General features: G+C 41.0%; 1 protein-coding gene across 2 annotated transcripts in view; it reads right to left on the reverse strand.

Annotated features, from left to right (window-relative positions):
• Positions 1-21,273, reverse strand: part of ZFPM2 (zinc finger protein, FOG family member 2) — a 363,363-nt gene that overhangs the window by 274,097 nt on the left and 67,993 nt on the right. Inside the window, exons 2-3 of one of the 2 annotated variants that reach the window (XM_077351675.1) lie at positions 15,706-15,864; positions 1,750-1,851 (exon numbers count right to left, since the gene is read on the reverse strand). In XM_077351675.1, the coding sequence (XP_077207790.1) occupies positions 1,750-1,851; positions 15,706-15,864 (261 nt within the window). The remainder of the gene's footprint in view (positions 1-1,749; positions 1,852-15,705; positions 15,865-21,273) is intronic. The other variant, XM_077351676.1, reaches the window with a different exon arrangement.

The raw sequence follows: 21,273 nt of genomic DNA on the forward strand, positions 1-21,273 counted from the left end.
AGCGTTCCCTTGCCCTGGGGCAAAGGAGGGCTTGAGTCGGGCCAGGCCTGGAACAGCTCCAGCCCGACGACAATGTCATCTGGAACAGGGAATTTGCCCTGCCATAGTAAGGTGGGGCAAATTCCCTGTGCAGAAAATGTGTTAGTGTGCTGATCTAGACTGCAACAGTCAGTTCTGACTCACGCAACTCTTAGCACTGTGTGAACTGTGGTTGTAACAGAATGAGTTTCCCTGCCTGTGTTACTGTATTTTCCACTGGAACAATTGATACTGACTAAATTGTCAGAGGATTTGCCAAGTGACCGCTAACTGCCCTAACAAGTAAAATATTTAAACCACAACTTAACTCAGGCTCACTGGATGACCTTGGGCCAATTTCTCTCAGCCTCACCTACCTTATAGGTTGTTTGGTTGGATAAAATAGAAGAAAAGTCAATCAAGCTCTTTGCTCTTGACTCCTTAGGAGGACAGCAAGATAAATATGTGATAGGACAGGATACCAGATCACAGGCCCATAGACCAACTGTCACCCTTAGGGTATCAGTGCTTCAGATTCAGGCCCTGAGCCTCTTTGTCTGGCTATCAGATTTCATCTTTAAGGTTCCTCCTTGACTCCTGTTCCTTTTATTTTTTTTATTTATTTATTTATTTATTTATAGTTGGATTTGTATACCGCCATTCGCCAAAAGGTCTCACGGCAGTTCACAATAAAATATAAACTCACAGTAAAATCCCATAAAACCCCATAAATACCCTTTATTACAATAAAAAGATGGCATTCTATTCTATAACTCTCCCCGCTTTCCCCGCTTGTTCAGAGAAAGGTCAGACGTTAGTTCCGTAAGAGAGAGAAGAGAGAAAAATTGGCCGATGGATTAGGGATCTTGGATTGAACCCGGGCTCTGCCCTGGCCTCAACCATACGCCTGGTGGAAGAGCTCCATCTTACAGGCCCTGTGGAAAGATGGATCCTCTACTGCCTGCATCCTTTATGCCCTCCTCTTAAAGCCAGTATGGTGTAGAATTAAGAGCAGCAGACTCTTATTTGGAGAATGAGGATTGATTCCCCACTCCCCACATGAAGACATGACTAACATGTTGAATTTGGAGACAAGAGAGTCAGTTTAAACTCCCCAGCTATGAACCTCATTGGACAGCCTTAAGCACGCGTTAATATATCCCTGCCCAATCCACATCACAGGAATGTTTTCAAAATTTATGAGCTAAGGATTTAAGTACTAAGAAGTACAGTAAAAATGACAGCAATAACTTGTGCTGGAGAACATGAAGGCTCACTTAACACACATTCCTTTTAAAACACAGTGATGCCTAAAAGAGACACCTGAGCATAACCATTCCAGCTTTATATTATTTATATATGTATATTATTCATACAAACAATGGGATTAATAACCCACAACTGGTTTCCATAACTCTAAAGAAACAGTCAAATTTTGATACGGGTCTTTGCTGTTCCATCTGGGTTCTGCAGTTTTCTCTTTTGTACTTGTCAAAGATTTTTCTATTGCAAATGAATAATAGCCTTTACTACATACGTCATCAATAAGAAATTATTTTGAGAATTTCTTTTTCTAAAACACTCACAAAGATAAAAAGCAAATCCACTTTTCTTATCAATAGAAAAGTATTTGTGAACATAAAAGATAATTGGTTTCCTGAGCTCTTGAATACAATATTAGCCATAAGCGTTATTGTGGAAGGCAAACAGTTCAAGTATACACTTTCCTACCTGGCCCATCCCAGTCTTCCGTCTCAAGCGTGAGTGGCCCAGATTTCTCCAATCGTGCATCTCCATCAGAATCTACTGCTTCTTGGCTGCCCTCTTCATCACCTATTAATTTTCCAAGTAATACGTACAGTTAACATCATTTCAATTACAGAATTCAAAGCAAGATTCAGGTGGGTAGCCGTGTTGGTCTGAAGTAGAAGAACAAATTTGAGTCCACCCCCTCCCACCCCCGCAACACCCAGCCGCAGGAGCAGGGTGGCGGGCAGAAGCAGCAGTGGCAGCGGCAACTTGGGCGGCTTCCTTGGAAGCAGTGGGCAGGAAATGGAAAGGTAAGGGTAGGTGTGAGGGCAGGACAACACTAAAGACACTATTGCACATTTCCCCCTCCATACAGTCTTATCCTTAGCTGCTCATTTGTTGCTTGCGGATGGGATGTGTGATAGATGGTGTTAAATCCACTTTCCTGGATTTACTGTATCGACCTTTAAAAATGTCCGAATCTGCTGGACAGCCTTGGATTTAAGTGATGTCATGAGAAGGGGGCTCTAAAAGCTGCCAACATTCAGAAGCTATTCAGGAAAATATTCCTCGTCCGGAAATGGTATTATTCTTCATTCCTTGCGTTAAATTCAGCTCTCTCCTCATTAAGTATATAAGACCTTGTTTGAGCGAAGGATTATTTCCCCAGAAAGCACATTCCTGGGGGCACCCTCATTGGGGTGGGGGCTGTAACTTGAACCCCATAAATCCAATCCTCACCAAACTTCGAGGACAGGCAGAGAAAAGTCAGCCTGAACTTTACCATGAGTTTAGAGTCTCTAGCCCGCTGGCAGGGGGAGGAGAGTTCTACTGCCTCACAAACCAAAACAGCTCCTAAGGTGGTTAAAAATTTGTGATAATCCATGTTTCACAAACGAGGCACATTACAAACCAAATGACATTTTCCCAGTTTGCGCCCATCCCTACACATTGGCAGCACTTAAATTTCTATTATTAAAGTGACTTGTCTTCTTAATATCTGGATGTTATTTTCCTACCCAAAGGATGCAAAGTTGGAAGTTCAAGTAAAATCAAATATGTTTAAGATTGAAGTTCCAGCGTTCCAGTGTCAGACAGTCAGTCATCCCCTATGGCACAGTATTAAATCCACGCAGTTCCTATCAACATCAACCTCTTATAAAAAAATTCTTATGCAACTGTAACTATTGAGCTTTCCTGACTGCGCATCGCAGCAGCTGTTAGTCCCCCTATAATGTGTTTTGCAATCAGCAAAATCTACAAAGTATCTTTTTTAACAATGAACAGTTCAGAACTGACAGGTCTAGTTTCTTGTTCACAACTGCTTATCACAGCATAGATATCATATATATTTTCCAGGTGCTTTCTATAGTTAGGATACCTTCACAGAAGCCGTCTGTGAAAGATAAGGTCATAAAAGAGATGAAAAATGTGTGAGCTTCGTACACTCATGGTTTTATCATCAGACAAGATAGCTTTTCGTAAAGGACTTCCAGTTACAAACAGAAAGCTGCCTACAACACAGAAGGAAAAATACAGAAAGTTCGGAATTGAGTTCAAGTTTACTCTTACTCAGAGCCTAAATTCAAAATGGTAACACAAAACAGGAACTCACAATGCAAAGTGATATTAAATCAAACTTGAGGTGGCGGGAGATATCTTGCCTTGTTACAGCGCATAAACACTGCAGAGACCAACAACAGGCTTTCAAAGAATATAAGAATTGGATAGTTAAAGGTTTAGTTAATTCATCTTTTTTTAAAACTCCACCAGACATATGTCTCTAGGAAGGTAGCAAATTGGGCATGTAAGCAACATCCCTCTCTCACTGCTCTGTCCTCAGGACATGGAATTTCAAGGGAAACTGCTCAGAAGCATGGCATTAAACTTTAGCATATTGCAGGAACACTGAGAGTGTATGGCAGGGGTAGTCAAATTGCGGCTCTCCAGATGTATATGGGCTACAATTCCCATGAGCCCCTGCCAGCAAATGCTGGCAGGGGCTCATGGGAATTGTAGTCCATGGACATCTGGAGGGCCGCAGTTTGACTACTCCTGGTGTATGGAGTACAAAGGCAAATACCTGTTAAAATCCAGAACGTGCATGCAGATAAAAAAGCACCAACAAGTATTGATTCACTGATGGCTCAAACCGTAGTTAAAATGTAAATGAAAAATGATATTTATAAGTAAAAGCCCTAGAATGAGCCCATGTTCACTGTGCCACCTTCAAAATGGCCTGGGGATTTCCAATCAAGATGAATTCGCACTGTATTTTCTGTGAAATTCATTCTGTGAGAGACAGCCTATGGCCCAGTTAAGACACAAAGTGAAAACAGAGTTTATTTTAACAATGAGTAGTGTGTGAAACTAAGACTTGGGTCACAAACAGTCATTCAAACCCTGGTTTGTCTCAACTAATGGTGGTTTCATTGCTTTCATTTATTTTCCCCGTCTTTTCTGTACAGACCCAAGCAGTATGCCGCCCTTCAACATTGTAAGGATGCATAATAAGTCAGGATTAAGCATTTGTGTGCTATGAAAAACAGTAGTGGTTGATTAATCATTCTGTGACTTCAAACCATGGTTTCATACCCTGGTTTAAAGTTCCCTAAACCAGTGATCCCCAACCTTTTTATCACCGGGGACCAGTCAACGCTTGACAATTTTACTGAGGCCTGGGGGGGGGGGGTAGTCCTTTGCTGAGGAACGTTGCTGCCGCTGCCTGAGCCCCTTGCTTTCCTGCCGGTACCCCTGACTTCCTGCCGCCCGCTGGGGGGGCGCTGCCAGCAGCAGCTGCGCACTGCCATGCCGAGGGGGAGCCCCAGCCTTGGCGGCCACTGGAGAACACCAAAGGTGAGCTGGCGGCAGAGTGGCAGGGCAGCCCCCGAGGCATCAGCCAGGGAGGAGGATGAGGAGGAACTGTGGCCCGGTACTGACTGATCCATGGACCGGGGGTTGGGGACCACTGCCCTAAACAATACTCTGCACAAGGGAACCTTTGGTCTGTCGCACACAATCCGCGCTGGATTTGTGTTCTCGCAAGGCAGCTAGGGTGGCGAGGTTTTTCCACACTCTAGGGTGGCATGGGCCTTATTCGTTTGTTGTTTAAGAACATGGTATTGCCTAACAACACAATCTGGGGCCTGAGGACCAAGCCGTATGAGGAAAGGCTGAGGGACTTGGGAATGTTCAGTCTGGAAAAAAAGGAGGTTGAGAGGGGACATGATTGTTCTCTTTAAGTATTTGAAAGATTGTCACTTAATGGCAGGGAATGGTCCCTGCTGGCAGAAGAGGAGAGGACCCGCAGTAATGGCTTTAAGCTATAATTAGAATTGTACTGGCTAGACATCAGGAAAAAAAATTCAGTCAGAATAGTTCAGCGGTGGAATCAGCTGCCTAAGGAGTGGTGAGCTCTCCTTCACTGGGAGTCTTCAGGCAGTGGCTGGACAGATACTTATCACAGATGCTTTAGGTTGATCCTGCATTGAGTTGGTGGTTGGATTACATGACCTATATATGTTTCCTTCCAACTCTGTGATTCTAAGAAGGAAATGAACAGCAGGAAACCCTTCAACCATAGTCTCTACACATACCACATGAAACTCTCTTGCCTTTTATGGAAAAAAATGCTTTTACTTTATACATTTTCTTTCAAAAAGTACACTTTTGCCTCTTCATCTCCCCTTTTTTATTACAAGTCAATAAAATAGCACTACAATGACAGAAGTTTGCTAGGTTTCTTATAATTCTTTTTAAAAACAGATGGAAATATACCTAACTGATATCATATTTCCTTTGGTACAAGATTTTTTTAAAAAAGCGTTACTAAACTCATGAAAATAAGAATTTTCATTTCAGCTAGGTAAGTATAACAGCTAGGAAAGTATGACACTACCCAAATCCTGTTGGTTTCCATAGGACTTCAAAATCACACTTAGTACAAAATACCCCAAAATACATCAGGTTCTTTAAACCCCATCATGATAAAAGTCCTCCAATATTACCCTGTGTATCTATATAACAGCTACAAATAATCAAGGAAACAAACAGCAATGGAATTCCTTTCCCCTAGAGGCTCTTTGTCTTGGTTTTCCAGAATTCTTGCAAAACCTTTGTTTTGGTAGTTTTTAATTGACAGGGTTCAAATAGATATGCAGTAATGTGTCGGAATAACATTTTATATTCTAATGGGAATTTTATTAGATTGCAGTTTCAAGCAATATAAACAATGCTACCCACTTCCTTCTCAATATACAAGCTCATTTGGATTTGGAACAGAAACGAGAGGAAATGCTCCACTTGTGACTAAGTGCTGGAATCAAACTGTACAAATGCAGAGGAACAAAAGCCTGTATCTTTTTATAGCAGTTACAATAATTTCTATAATAAGAAATTTCTCTGTTATTAGAAAGCAGAATTGGAAAATTGTAGCAGCTCCATTTTACCCCCAAGCAACCGAACATGCTTACATTAATTTGTTTTTAGTAGATCACCTAAAGAAAGGAACTGCTCCATTTAAAGGAGAAGAAAGGGAGAGGTTCAGAGAGCAATCCTAAACAGGATTTCATTCAATGGGGCTCACTCCCAGGAAAGTGATTTTAGGACTGCAGATAATCTTACTATTCTAGCTCTCTGAGGTTTTTAAACTTTAGGGCTTGTTCTACATTAGATCTTTACAAAGTGCTGCATCCACTGATTCTGAGCCATGGAATTTACAAAGAATTAAAAGCAGAGACCTAAATTAGAACTATCCATTCAGTCAAGTGTAACTGTATACACGTAATTATTCTATTGTAGAATAACATTTTAACAAGGCACTCTGTTACTCTGAACTATGCAAGTTCTTTACTGAGACAAACCCAGTTTTCTCTGACAAACAAGGTAGATAAAGCAATAGGGAGGAAATCACAGGGTTTCCACTGGATACATTTAGCACTATTTATACCCCATATTTTCATGCTCTTTTCTTCTGCCTGCTGCCTATCACTTAGTAGTAGGTGCTTATTACACACAAACTGACATTTTAGAAAAAGCTTCTGATAGGCAGTCTGATGCTTTTATACTTGAGCCATACAGCTCTTCAGCTGCCATAATAACAAGAAACAATCACAGTCCAGGGGACAGATAAATACCCGATGCTTAATAAAATTCAAAACATCTGTCCATATTAGTCAGGACTTTGTGGCCAGACTGATGCATCACCATTGGAATGGATCCTACCCCTATCTTTCCACTACACTAAGCAAAGTTTTTTTTATATTAATAAATGCAGTCTTCCTCCAATCTAAGGAGCCTTCCTCCAATTTAAGGGACTCTCCCATTGAAAGCACTGTTTCAGTATGATTAATTACTACTTTAGTTGGAGAAAGACTACTTAGAGGATGGTTGGATCCAGCCCATTAAAATACTCAGTACCCAATCCATGAAGAATCAAAGTGGGGGCATGGGATTAAGTTTATTTATATATATTATTTATATTTATTTATTTTTATATTTATACCCCGCATCTTCCGGCAACTGCCAGCCCGAAGCAGCTCACAATCAGACAATTTAAAAAAAGAATCCAGTATCAACAATAATACATCCCCTGCCCCAATTAAAGCAACCTAAGTTGGGTAAAAGCTAGTAGAGGGTATGGAGGTCACAACGTATTCATTCCTCATAACTTTCATTGCCATCTCATAAACATCCATAGTGCCTTATAAGATGCCCCTTAGCTTCGCCACAATTTTGCCACCAAGCTCACTCTAGTAGTCTCAGCTCATGTTTTCATTTGTGAAGCTCCTGGGTATACCACTCAGCCGGCTTGGTCAGGAGCGAAAAGGATTCTGGGGAACAATCTCATCAATGGCTTCAGAGGGCCAGCTGTGCCAGTTCTCTACCAGCTCATCAACAGAGTCAACAGATGGCATCGAATCCCGCAGAGCATTCTGGAATCCTATAGAATCCGTAAGTCTCCTTGGGTGAGCATAAATTTGCTCTCCGTCTGAACAGGGCAGGGGCAGGACATTGATCCCAGTCTTCAGAGCAAAGTGGTTGAACCATGGCATGGGTGTCACCTGTAAAAGAACCAATTTTATCCCTGCCTCAAATATTAGATCCAGGTGTGGCCTGCTTGATAAGTGAGGCTGGTCACTGAGAGAGGCCTTAAGGCCGCCAGGTCCAAGCCTTAAGAGGAGTAAGGTTACTTACATCCAAGGATGCACTGACATATTTAGACAATGGCTCTGATGCATTGAAGGCTTTTCCCCACAATGATGCCTTAGGTTTTGATGCCCTATCCCCTTGAGTTTGGGAGTGAAATGTTGGCAGGTTTTACATGTGAAGATGTTGTGCCCTTCACCCAAACAAAACAAGCATAAGTCAAGCTCCTCAATTTGGGTCATCTTCGCCCCACAACGGGTGCATTTTTTAAAAGAACTTTCTAAGCCATTGTAACTCAGAAACTAAAACTGTAACTCAGAAACTAAAACTAAAACTGAAGGAGCTTAAACAGTTCTGCAGGGCCTGCAAAAAGGAGCTCTTCTGCCAGGCATTTGGTTGAGACCAGATATAATCAACAGCGACTGAAGAGCCCCTGCTCCCCCCCTGCCCCCCCCCTCAGAATTCCACCAATATGCTCTGGACCTGTTTGCATTGTTGCACTGTTGTATTGTTTATATTGTTTATACTGTTATATTGTTATATGGTTACAACTATTAGTTATTATTATTGTAAGGTTATTCACATGTTTATAGACTGTTTTATGTATTGTTCTTTGTTCTTATGTAAACCACCCTGAGGGGAGGGCGGTATAGATAGATAGACAGACAGACAGACAGACAGACAGACAGACAGACAGAGATCCCAGCAAACACGGGAAGCAATTCCTCAACCTGAAAGAACAGGAAGCTTCACAAAATATCTTCTCCTTCAGCAGCAAAGAAGAACTGAGAGGGGGGGTGCTGCTGCTCAGGAGCTTGTGGTCCCTGTGCCGGAACAAGTCCCTGGCTCCAGCATGCAGCACCCTCAGGAGGCTTTTCACTGTAAGAACATTCGATGGCAGGCCTGCTCATGCACTGTACCCACGTAAAACTGCACAAAAGTTGAATGTTGAACATGCTTTTCACTCTGAGGTGCATAAAAAGTCAAGGTTCTGCCTCTGTCTCTATATCTGTTCATGAGAATAAAGACAGGTTTAAGTTACGTCATTGCCCCTAGTAAGACTGAAGTGTTTTCCACATGAAAGGAGAAATGTCTCCATCAACAATTAATTCCAGTAAGTGTAACTGGACCTCAGGACAATACTGGCTTCTTACACAGAGAACCCTTGGGAACCAGACTACATCATGGTTCAGAAGTCCCACCAGTTGTATCCACTCATAGCTGATAAATCTGACATGTTCAGGCTCAGAGTTCAGCCTGAAATTAGCTTTTCTTACAGTTATCCCTTAATAAATTTTAAAACAGTTTTATTTTAAAGTATTTCATAGAAAGAATCATTTGAAAGTTAACTTTTAAAATGTAGCCGCCTCCTCAGCATTCCTTTTGTGGTCCGTGGGCAATGTTAAACATCAGCATGATATATTTGCCACTAAATGTTTGAATATCATCACTGCAATGCTATCTGTAATGCTGGTCTCATCACAATACCTTGTACTGAGCTCCTATCTGCTGCAGTAGGTAAAACAGGATAAGGACATTGAAGACTGAGAATCATTGTGTTAGTTTATCAACGCCTATGTCTGATCTAGCCCAAGTCAATAGGAGCTTTGCCATTACAAGAATTCCTAATGATTATTATATCGAGGATGGGATCATGAGTGCTAGAAAAGAAAGATAAGAATTGCTAAGAATCCGTTTAGTCCATAATTACGCCTGACAATGCCCAGCAGCTTTGCTTCTGAGAACACCACAAACCACTGACACTATATTGAGAAGTTTCGCTATGTTTTGTTACACCACAAAAGGAGACAATTTCTCATTTTTAAGGACTTTGTAGTTATTCTAGAATATTGACATAAAAATCACCAAAATCTATAGAATTTAGAGTTGCAGAGAACTAGGTCATTCTGCCTTTTCAAATATGGGAACACCATCACATTCATCACCCTACCCAATTAAGCCTATAGGATACCATGTGATCAAATACAGTATAAATAATGAGATTTATTAACTACCTTTACATCCTTCCTCTTTCCAAGAAGAACAAAAAGCAGCTAACATTCTTTTCTTCTGTCATGCTCACAACAATCCTATGAGGTCGGCTAGGCTCAGAATATATGACCAGCCCAAAGTCATGAAGCTAGTTTGAATGCCAGAGTAAAGATTCTAAGCTGGGTCTCCAAGTTCCTTGTCCAGCTCTCTAACCTCTTCATCATAATCCAGGGAACTCAGCATGGATTTCTTACCAACAGGTCTTGCCAAACCAACCTGGTTTCCTTCTTCGACTGAATGACAGGATTACTAGATCATGGAAACTCAGAGGATGTTGTTTACCTAGATTCCAGTAAGGCTTTTGACAAGGTTTCTCATGATGTTCTGAGGGGTAAATTGGATGACTGTAAACTGGACTTTCAGTCCTATGAGGAAAGGTTGAGTTACTTGGGAATGTTCAGCCTGGAGAAGAGGTTGTGATGGGAAATGATTACTGTCCTTAAGTATTTGAAAGATTGTCACTTAGGCCATTTACGCACTGGGAACTTCACTGTCCCAGCTCCCGTGCAGGAGCACAATCAGGGGCGGATGAGGCACACCGGGCCAAATGTTCCCCCGTGTGGGTGCAGGAAGAGGTGGGGCAACCTGCCACGGCTAAAACTCCAGCCTGCAGCCCGGCATGAAACCTCCAGTGCGTAAAAGATCCTAAGGGAAAGCAGGGAAAGGTTCCTGTTGGCAGCAGACGACTTGCAGTATTGGGTTTAAACTACGTGTAGAATGATATTGGCTATATATTAGAGGAAAAAAATTCACAGAGTAGTTCAGCAGTGGAATCTACCATCTAAGGAGGTAGTGAACTTCCCCTCACTGGCAGTCTTCAAATAGCAGCTGCACAGATACTTATCCTGGATGTTTTTGGCTGATCCTACATAGATGGCCTGAATGGCCCCTTCCAACTCTATGATTCTACACACTAGCTTCAGTAAAATACATCTCTCCCAGTTACAGCCAAAATTGATAAGCAAAATGAAGGAATACTCATACAAACAGATGATTCTTCGAAGGTCTATTTTTGTCTTTAACATCTACTGCTCATGAACAGGCAAGCTACTTTTTAAAGAGTAGGGCAACATGCAATGGAAAATACAATAGAAAGTATACCCTATGGATGCACATTTATTGCTTTTATTTATGCACAACTATTTCTTTTCATCAGTTCTTTGTATAACAAACTAGATATAACTTAAACATACTTGCAAAACAAACCTACTTGAATGAATTAGAAGTTGAAAACAGTTTTATTGCACCTTTCCTTTTCCTCCTCCATTAAGAAAACAAGATATGGTTCCCAAAAAAGGAATTAGTGTATTTATTTATCATATTACACAAAGGAAGCATATAGTAATATAAAATATGTAACTGAATTGATACAGCTTATTAAGAATTAGTGTGTGCCCTTCACTTTCTTTGCGACCGGGAACTAAATAAGGCTCTAGAAAGAGCTGAAAATAAATAATAAAATTAATGAAGTGTAAGCTTGAGGAAACATGAAGTATTGTCAGAGAAAGATAATGTCAGTCCTGGGGGGGTTGTGGGGCCTGATGCCATGCAAACCTGGGGGCTGTTCAATCACCTCTATCAGTGCTCTATCAGTGTCTACACTCCAGCCAAATCCAGAGAAAACAAGGAGTCAAAGATGCAGGTCAATAAGCTTATAGACGATTTGCACAAACAGCTCCTCCAGCAAGGTAAAAAACAAAGTCATATTGGCTTTTCAGGGTTTTTTTTTATTATTCCTTCACTTTGAACTCCTTGGTCCAAGCATACTCGGAAATGTCACTGCTATATGCAAGAAGTTTAAAGAGCTGAGCTTCTTAATCTGGTTAAAAGAAAAATGTCTGTAAAGGTCTCTCTATTGAACTCAAAAGTGATTATTGTATAGTAGCCTTATGTCAATCCTGCTCCCAAGTGCTTTGGGAGAACAGAAAATATTTCATTAGAGGCTTTAATAAGTATTTGTTAGGGCCTTTCAGCAATGGCAGCAGACCAGGACAGGAAGCTATATCTCAAGGTCCCTCTCCAAGCCCATACCCATCTTGAAAACATATCCCACTTTAACCTTCCCCATTAAGTTTTACTAGTCAGAAAACTTAAGTAAAACAGAATCTGCCCATTGGTTGATATTTGGTTAAAAAATACTCCAGTATGATTAAGAAAATCTGGAGAAAATCTAGAGAAATTAATTTTCAAGAGAAATGCAGAAGGCTCAGTGAGGATATCCAATCCCAAAATCTCTTTCACAACTCTTAACTGCAATAAGATCCCCTGTGTTATAGTTTCAAAAGACACTAGACCAGGCTTTTTCAAGCTTTTGACCATGGAGGAGCCCATGAAATAATTTTTCAGGCTTTGAGGAGCTCCAGAAGTGATGTCAGCTGACCATGCCTCCTTCCCACCCCACTCCCCAAAATTACATGTCACCAAAAGTGACATCATTACCCATGTTAACAAACAGGGTCAAGGAAGACTGAGGGGAGAGACAGGATGCCGTTTAAGGTGGTAGTTAGGTGTGCAGGCTCCACACCTTCCCAGGAGCAAAACCCACAAGAGAACTCACTCATGCTTGGGAGGGGGAGCAATGGGCTAGTTCCCCAGCTTGTGGCTGAGTCCATAAGGGCAGGAGGGTAAATGCCATAGATTTCCTCCAGAGCTCCCACAGACTCCTGGTAGTCTGTAGATCCCTGGTTGGGAATCCTGCCTAAGACTGACACTTCTAGAAGACTGTCACCATTTATTTTCATTGTATTTGCTTAATTTACACCCTGCCTTTCTCCCCAAAGGGAACATAAACAGTATTATTATAACATCATTTTAAAAAAGGATGGATGCATCCTGGGAAACAGAATGGTTGCTACCATTTCAAATGTCACCTTAGTTACCAACTAAGAAAATGGCTGGTGACTATTAAACTGTTATTCAATAATTATGAAGAACACTAAGTGATGTAGTCATCCTTCAGTCCTGTGCAAGGTCCTGTGGACAATCTCCAATCACTGAGTCAGGCTAAGGATTTCTTCCCTAGAGCCCATTATGCACGGCCGCCGAAACGGCGATTTCGGGTCACATGGAAAACGCGGAGGGGGAAGACGCGACGCACACCGGTTATGCACGGGACGGGGCACAACGGCGGCAAAACCCAGAGTAACCAATTATGCACGCGGCGATCCGGGCACCGCTTCTGGTTGCGCCCGTCACCCGGAAGCTGCGCTTTCTTCCGCGTTTCACTGACGCGGCTTTTTCGGCGGCATGCACCGAAGCTGCGGCCGGTTGCAGCCGGCTCCGTGCGTTATCGGTGATTTTAGTCGCCGCCATTCCACCCCAAATGTGCGCTAAAACCCCCGTGCATAATGGGTCTAGGTTGGTCCTATCTTGTTGTTTGTTAGCGGTGAAGCGTCTACACCGAAACTTTGTGTGGTAACCTAAGAAATAATCACTTTTCATATTGCTATTGTCTCTGACCCTAGAGGACATTCTGTAATCCTGAAAGGATTCAAAAGACTTTTCTTTATATTCTTTTTTTTTTTTGCTTGCTTGCTTGCTGAAGGCATTGCTTTTTTCTTTTTTGTTTCCACCTTATCAAACACTCTTTCTCTGAACAGAAGTCTTCCTTAAAAAAATTCAACAGAAAGATTGGACTTAGACAGTGAGTCCACCTCCCAATGTTTGAGTCATAAATTTCTCCTTACCACCACATTTGCTGCCCAGACACTGGCACAGAATTGGATATCATCTTGAAAAACGTCTGAAGCACATGGCTGCATGCTAAAATTTTAGCAAAGATCTCTTGAGTGTCAGAGGGTCTGGAAAAAGATTCTCTTGTAAAAGTTTGCCTGCCCAAACAACAGCTCTAGTGAACAACAATTCCCCTTCATCTTATCCGACATAATGTCCACTGATAAAATGACAAACAGTCCCTCTTCTCTCTCTCTCTCTCTCTGACTCGGGATTTTAGAACTTTTCTTTTTTATTGAATTTTTCTTGAAAGCTTTTTTGGGGAACCTGCAGAAAGTAAATCCTGTCTTTCTGTCCAAGGTCTTTTGCAAGGGTTTTCCTTACTGATGTGATGTTGCCTTTCTAAAGCCTTCTCTGAGGAAGAAAAGAAGCAGATGTGGGAAAAAGAGAGGAATTCCATCTGGAATGTCTCCTAGACCTTTCCAAACCTCTGGAACTTAGTTCTGTCCTCTTCAAAACAGTTCCCAGTTGATTAAATTGTTCCTCTGATCTATGGCTGATGTATGGGGCCATGGAGAATGTGAGTTCTGGGGGAAGGGTTCATCCATGAAAATAAATAACTACTTTCTTGAAAATCATGCCCACTGTCTCCTTCTCCCTGCAGTGCATCAGTTCCCCAGCCACCTCCAGCCTATCTGACAATTCTTGATCAGGTAGGGGTGAGGCTCTAGCCACTGTCATCCTAGTCATTGAAGGCCTGGGGAGGGAACTGGCCCAGGACCATCTAGATCTCCCAGTAGGCCCAGAAATATCCTCTAATTCTGAAGATCCCACTCCCTTGTCTGAAACCTCAGACACTAGAGTTTCTCTTTCAGTTGGTCCTTTTTTTGAAGATTCCTCCATTACAGCTGGCTTGAACACCAATTAATTTCTCTTCTCTCTTCCCCCCCCCCAAGGTAAGTGGAGTTTAGCTCTAATATTCTGCTTGGAGAAGCAAGAGTATTCACACTGGAAGGACACTCTCACTTTTCCCAGGAAGACCCACAAAACAGTCTGCAGAACCCTGCCTAGAGTAAAAGGAGGTATCACCTAACTAGTGTGGAGGACTTCTCCCACTGAACAAGAACAGCAGTTTTTGTTGCTTCCAGACTTAATACCTACCCTCTGTCCTCCGTTAACCCAACAGGTGGGTTTGGGAAGGCACTGGCACCTATTAGGGTGTAAGCCACACCCACTGTCCCCAGACTATGATGTGCTAAGACCTGAGGAACCTGTCAATAAAGTTGATAATAAAATCTATAGAACTACAGATCCAAGCCCATTTTCTCTCTTCCTGTACTCACAGCTATTCCTTAAAAGCTTTACTATATAGTAGAGCTTATTCCTGCCCCATAAGTAATGTGTTACAATTGTGTAATAAATAGTCTTTGCTTGTAAAAAAAAACATAGCAATGAAGGAATCCCACTGGAAATACTTACTGGGAATTACTCAGGTATTCTAACAAAGAACTACAAACTCTTACTTTTAGAAAAGAATTATAATTCATGATCCTGCTGTTCTACTACTAGTCTTGCACCATCACAATCAAATTACATATTACAAACTGCATTGTGGGCATGTCCAAGTTCACATCATTCCATTTCCTTTCAGAAAATCCCTGGCTACTGACACATATACAGCAAGGATTACTGTGTATTTAGGTACTGTGCATTCAGGTACCTTTCGGATAAGAACTAGCATACTGAATTTTCTGTGCAGATGTTTGCATATGGAAGGTAAGAATGTGGATTTCAGATGGGCAATTTTTATGAGAAATTACTAAGGCCAAATGAGAGACTGCCAACAAATGCTTCTTGTGAGCTCCATTTTTGAGTGAAAGAATATTTCTCTGAACTAATTCAAAACAAAAGCTGATACTGGTTTTACTGATCGCTGGGAAGAACTTCTCTTTAATCCTAAATTCGCAACCTATAAAAAGAAAGATTCACACACCACATACTTAGCTCCTGAAAACACTGCATTACAAGTGGGCATTAAAAGCAGGTTTGAATCACACAATGTATTACCTTTATTACAAAAGTATTCCACTTCTTCACAACTCAGATTCCCAGGCTCAAACTCTGCAGAAAAGGTTCCCCCAAGAGGAAAATCTTCTTTGGAGATAATGTCATTTTCTTCAGATAGACACTCTTCCTCTTCATCCTCAACAGCATCCTCAAGAGGGCCTTTAAAAGAACCAACAATACTGTACCAAAATAATATCTATACAATATCATATAAAAATGTGGGCTAAGGAAACTGTTTACTAAAGGGTCCAATAATCGTCTAAAAAAAAAAAGACTTGTTTGACAGGAAAAAATTGGGTCTCTACAATGATACTTAATTTTGCAAAGAAGTGCTCACTGGTTTTAAACTATACAATAACTGTAGAATAAGATCAATGACAAAACACACTCTATTTAAAGAATAAATTGCAGACCTTGTGCTGACTTCCACTGAAAGAGGATTCCACTACAACCTGCTAAACTGCAGACTAAATATTATTCATATAAGTATATATATAAGCAGCAAGCTGGGGATCCATGAGGATTCACAGAGTAGGGATAAACAATTGGAAAGCCCCTTCCCCCATTCAATTCCTGTGCACCTATTCTGACCTATCCCTAGTCACAGCAATGAAGCCACATGGCAGGGTCTTGTAGCAGTATTCAGAATTTGAAAGTGGCGCCACTGGTGGGCCAAAACCAGGCATTTTGATAAGGAGAACTGTGTGCCCAATTAGGATTGCATGGGAGCCCAAGGGAATTTAAATGTTAGAAAGAATTATTTCTTGCTGAGGGATTTTGAGATTAAATTATTTTTCTTGGCCCATTCTGAATTGGGTCAAGAGGAAATCTTTACAGGTTTCTTTACAGCACTTTAACAAGAGTTTGTTGGGGGTATTCCACATTCAACAAACTCAGTGTATTTGGGTTTAACAGCAAGGAAGAAGTATTTTACTACAGCCAAGAAAAATGGAAGCTATTTTTAAAAAGCAAGTTCTTCCTAGAGCCACTCACTTTTAACATGAGTTGCATCAGGGGATCTGTACGAGAGAAACATTTTTATTAATTTTTCTCTTATCTGAGAGAAGAATGTTGATTTTTTTTTCATTTAGGTTCCTTGCCTGCAGGTAGCAGACCAGAGAAATATATAGTAGAAAAATTTTCCTTTTGATTAATTTCATTCCATGTGTTATGTTATTTTTATATATAATTGATTTCAGGTTTTGCTCGTAGCTGTACATCTTTTTTATATCTCTACCCACTGCCTTCCTTCAATCAAGAAAGTTGAAGGAAATTACCTGATTTTTGTTAAGTTTATTAAAAAGAGCTCTGTGAATATTTAAATTGAGGTTTGAAATGCTAATACAAGAAAGATATTAGAGAATTTTAATGGTGGGTTCAATTTGACCCACAGACTATTGAAGAAAGGGTCAAATTTTATTCAAATTATTTCTTTACAGTAAAAAAATGAACCTTTGATTTTATGAAAGTGGATTAGCATTCATCCTTGCTCAATCTTTTGGCACATTGGTGCTTTACAGAATTAACTGGACTTGTGTATAAACTTCTCAAAAGCCTTTCAGTGTTTAAGTAGTTTAGAACTTAACTTTCAATACTTGTATCTCTTGAATAATATCAAGAGGTCTTGATAAAACTTCCTTTCATTAGCTTTTCTCCCCCTTACAGCTTAGCCCAGGCTCTTACAGCAATTTATACTAGTTAAAATAGAAGCAGATATAGTTCTGAAATATGGTTATAATGTTGCAAGAATCCTTGGGGATCTTATCCCTAATTTTCTTTATTACATCTAATCATTTCCATAGTTCCAAAATAGCTTTTTCATATCAAATATTTTGCAGAGAAAGCATTATTTTTTATAGAAGTATATTTGTCCAAAATGAAGATGGGGAAAGAGGAAAAAGAAAGGCAGGTTGCATCTGGAAAGAAGGTAAGAAAGCTGGCAACCATGAAATTGGAAGAGATAAAAAGAGCACACATATGAGTTAGACAGAGTTACTGAGAGCCATCATGGGACCCTAGATAAAAATTTCCTTTGCCCCCACATGTTATATCAAAGGGACTGCTTTCACAGAAACTCAATCACTACAAGCTTTAGAAAGATTTTACATGTACATGTGTTTTGCATGCATTGCTGGTTTCATAGCCCACCTTTCAGCCTACTAATGGCTCTTAAAGTGGCTCAGCACAGGTTTCTTCAGTATGCCTGCTGGTTTCTTCACCATGGCTGTTGATATCCAACTGGCCTCAACCAGGCTAAGGGCCTTTTTTGTTCTGGCCCCAACCTGTTGGAATGAGCTCCCAGAAGAGCTAAGGGCCCTATCGGAAGTATCAAGGTTCCACAGGGCAGGTAAGATGGAGCTCTTCTGCCAGGCATTTGGTTGAGGCCATGGGGGTACCTGGAGTTATGATCTGGGGATCCCGACCTATGTTAATTGTTGGGAGAGGCGGGATATAAATTAAAAAATAAATAAATATCGAAGCCAATTATAATATGAAAACAAATCACATGGTGTCGAGGTCCATGGGACCTAAAAGCACCCTCAATATTGTTTACCAAGTGTCCCTATGTGTCATCATCAATATTGTTCAGCCAGTGTCCTGCCCCCTTCTGTCCATCAACTATTCCCTATATTTGTAAGGAGGCTCAAAGCGGCTTACAGTCGCCTTCCCATTCCTCTCCCCATTCCACAACAATTACTTGTTGTGGCCACCATTATTATAGCTGTGCTGCAATTAGGATATTATACCCAGCAAGAAATCCTGGTAGTTGCCGACTGCAGCAAGCGGGAACCAGCAACGGTTTATAGCTCCCCTGCTGCACTCACCACCAGGAAGTTTAAACCTGCCAACTGCTCTGAGGAGACTGCACAGATGAGACTGCAACATTGGAAATCTCCCCTTGTTAGAGCAGTGCAGTCATCATTTTGTGACTGCCAAAGTCGAGTAGAATTCACATCAACGTTGATACCCTATACTCAAGACCCTGGTAAGTCTATTGTGGAAATTTCTATTACATAAGGATGGATGCCTATACCTGGGGTCCCCTTACCTACCAGTCACAATAAATACTACTTGATTCCTTAAGATCAATGAGGGCTCAGAGATCTGCAATCCCTGTTTACACCTGCCTATTCCAGTGCTGTAAGAGAGGGGTTTCCTGCAGCACTTTGTGTTTCCGAACTAAACTGCCCCAAATGTGGAAATATATCTACCACAAATCTGCCCAGCACTAAGAGTCCTCCAGCGAATGTGGCAAGGATCAAGTGACTGGCTAAAAAACGGTTTTCTTGTTGCTGTTGTTATTAAATTAGTTAAACTATTATCCGGGGGAGAGAGTAAGTTGAAGCTGCTGGGGGAAGGAGTTAGTAGTGGGAAGAAGTAGGAGAAATGATGGATGAGGAGAGAGCTCAGATACTGTAAGAGTGTATGTTGAAGTGAAGGGCAGTGAGTTGGAAGAACTGAGAAGAACTGAGAAGATTGAGGATATCATATAAGATATAGTACTGGAAGTGGGAATGGCTGATTTTTTAAATGTATTTAATACTTGAATTTATATACCGCCGTTCCCATTTGGGCTCACGGCGGTTTACACAATAAAAGAATAAAATGCAATAAAACCCCTTAAATACCCCAATTACATGGTTAAAATTATTAAGACTAAAAGATATCGGCAAAACTAATAATGGAGATAGGAATAAGGGAGTGTGAGAGGGAGGTTGAGGAACGCGGAATAGGGTCAGGGATCACAGTAATTCAGGGTTTGGAAAAAATAGGGGTGGGAGAAGACTGGACAAAAGAAAGAATTGGAGATATGGACATACTCACACCCTTTCTAACCTTTATTCCATCCCCAGAGAAGCAAGGAATGAGGTCAAGGATATTATCCTGCCTCCAATACTGATGTTGTGCAATGCCAGATTGATCAACAAGAAATCTGCTACTCTGAAAGCATACTTTGAAGAGCATGTGTTAGACCTGGCCTGCATTTACCAAAACCTGGACAACAGAAGTCCCCCTCACCTTAAAAGAACTTGTCCCTCCTAGAGATGGTAGCTTTCTGGGCACTACAGTACCCTAAAATGATTATTTTGGGGGACTTCTACATTAATGCGGACAAGCCTACCTCAGGACATGGCCCAGAACTAGGGTCAGTCATAGTGACACTGAGGCTCTCGCAACTTGCTACTGACTCCACTAATCAAGCAGGCCACGCCCTGAATTCCATCTTTGCTGTGGTGGTAGTAGTTCTGATAGCCTGGGAATCAAGCTGTTCTGGAATAGTTTTAAGCAAGTTTAATTACTGTTTTATTGTACTACTATAGTATTATAATGTTGTACACCACCTTGAGACATATGTGCCAAAAGGGGTGGTTTACTGCAGAAGTCTAATCTAGAGGTAACCGTTGAATAGATCGCCCTGGATAGGTTTGCTGCTAAGAGATAGGGCACAAATTGCCATGCCTGAAACAGGTGTGAAAATGCCAAGTGGCCAACATTCGTGTTCTGGGCCTCCACTGAGAGGGAAACATCCAGAATCATATCCAGGATCCTGACAGAAGACACCAGTGTCAGCTGGCATCTATCAAGGGCTGTGAGCTGCATCATCTATCATATAAAAACTGTGCTTTATCAAAAAAAAAGTTGGTTTAAGGGGAGGAATCTGAATTTCAGGAGTAGCAGGCTAAGTTATTGGAATTTCCAAAAGGAACTCAGACTTCAATTGTGAGACTCCTAAGGTTAGAGAAGGCCCAGAGATTCACCCAAGAATTAACACTTGGCCGATAGCTATTATCTGGATTCCTACCTTGTTAACTGTAGTTTTAACTTTGTGAGCCAAAAAAATGCTATACATGTCATTCTTTTTCTGGAACAACCCTATTCCTTTCAAGTTAATAAAAGTTACTAATATTTTCCTGTTTATCTAAAGCCTGATTTGGAATTAGTGCTTTCAGAAGTCACTCAGGACCTATTTGGCAGGTCAGGGTAGAAACCATACTGATCCAACTTCACAGATACTACATCCATTTTAAAAATCATTTAAAACCACAAAATTCAAACACACCCCAACAGCTCAAATAATATGAGGTTATTTTAAGTTGTTGGTCTGGAATTCAGGGAAGAACCGAGAGAGAAGGGTATTCAAGAAAGAAGATAAAGTTTAAGTTTTATACGGAAGGAAATGTGAGGCCCAGTGAGCAAGAACAGGAAAGAGTGGAAGTGCAGGTAACAGGAAACAGGTGGAAAGGAATTAATTAATGTTGAAAGAAAGTCAAAGATAACTGCAAATCCGAGAAGCCAGACCAACTCTTAGAAAAAATTATACAATTTAATGTGAGTAAATCAAACCAGAAGTGAATGCCAAAAAGGAGATTAGGTTGAAAAGCAACTGAGTTAGGGCCATTGTTAACATAAAAAATTACCAAGGAGAACTTTGAAAATGCAGCTAAAAAGAAAGCAAAACAACAATCCACATCCCCACATTGATGTGAAGATATTCCATGGTGCATCAGTAGCACCTGTTGGAAGTATACCCCTATCTTTGCAACTTCTCACTGCATTCCTGATGGC

The sequence above is a fragment of the Paroedura picta genome, chromosome 9 (genome assembly GCF_049243985.1).
Source record: "Paroedura picta isolate Pp20150507F chromosome 9, Ppicta_v3.0, whole genome shotgun sequence".
NCBI lineage: Eukaryota > Metazoa > Chordata > Lepidosauria > Squamata > Gekkonidae > Paroedura > Paroedura picta.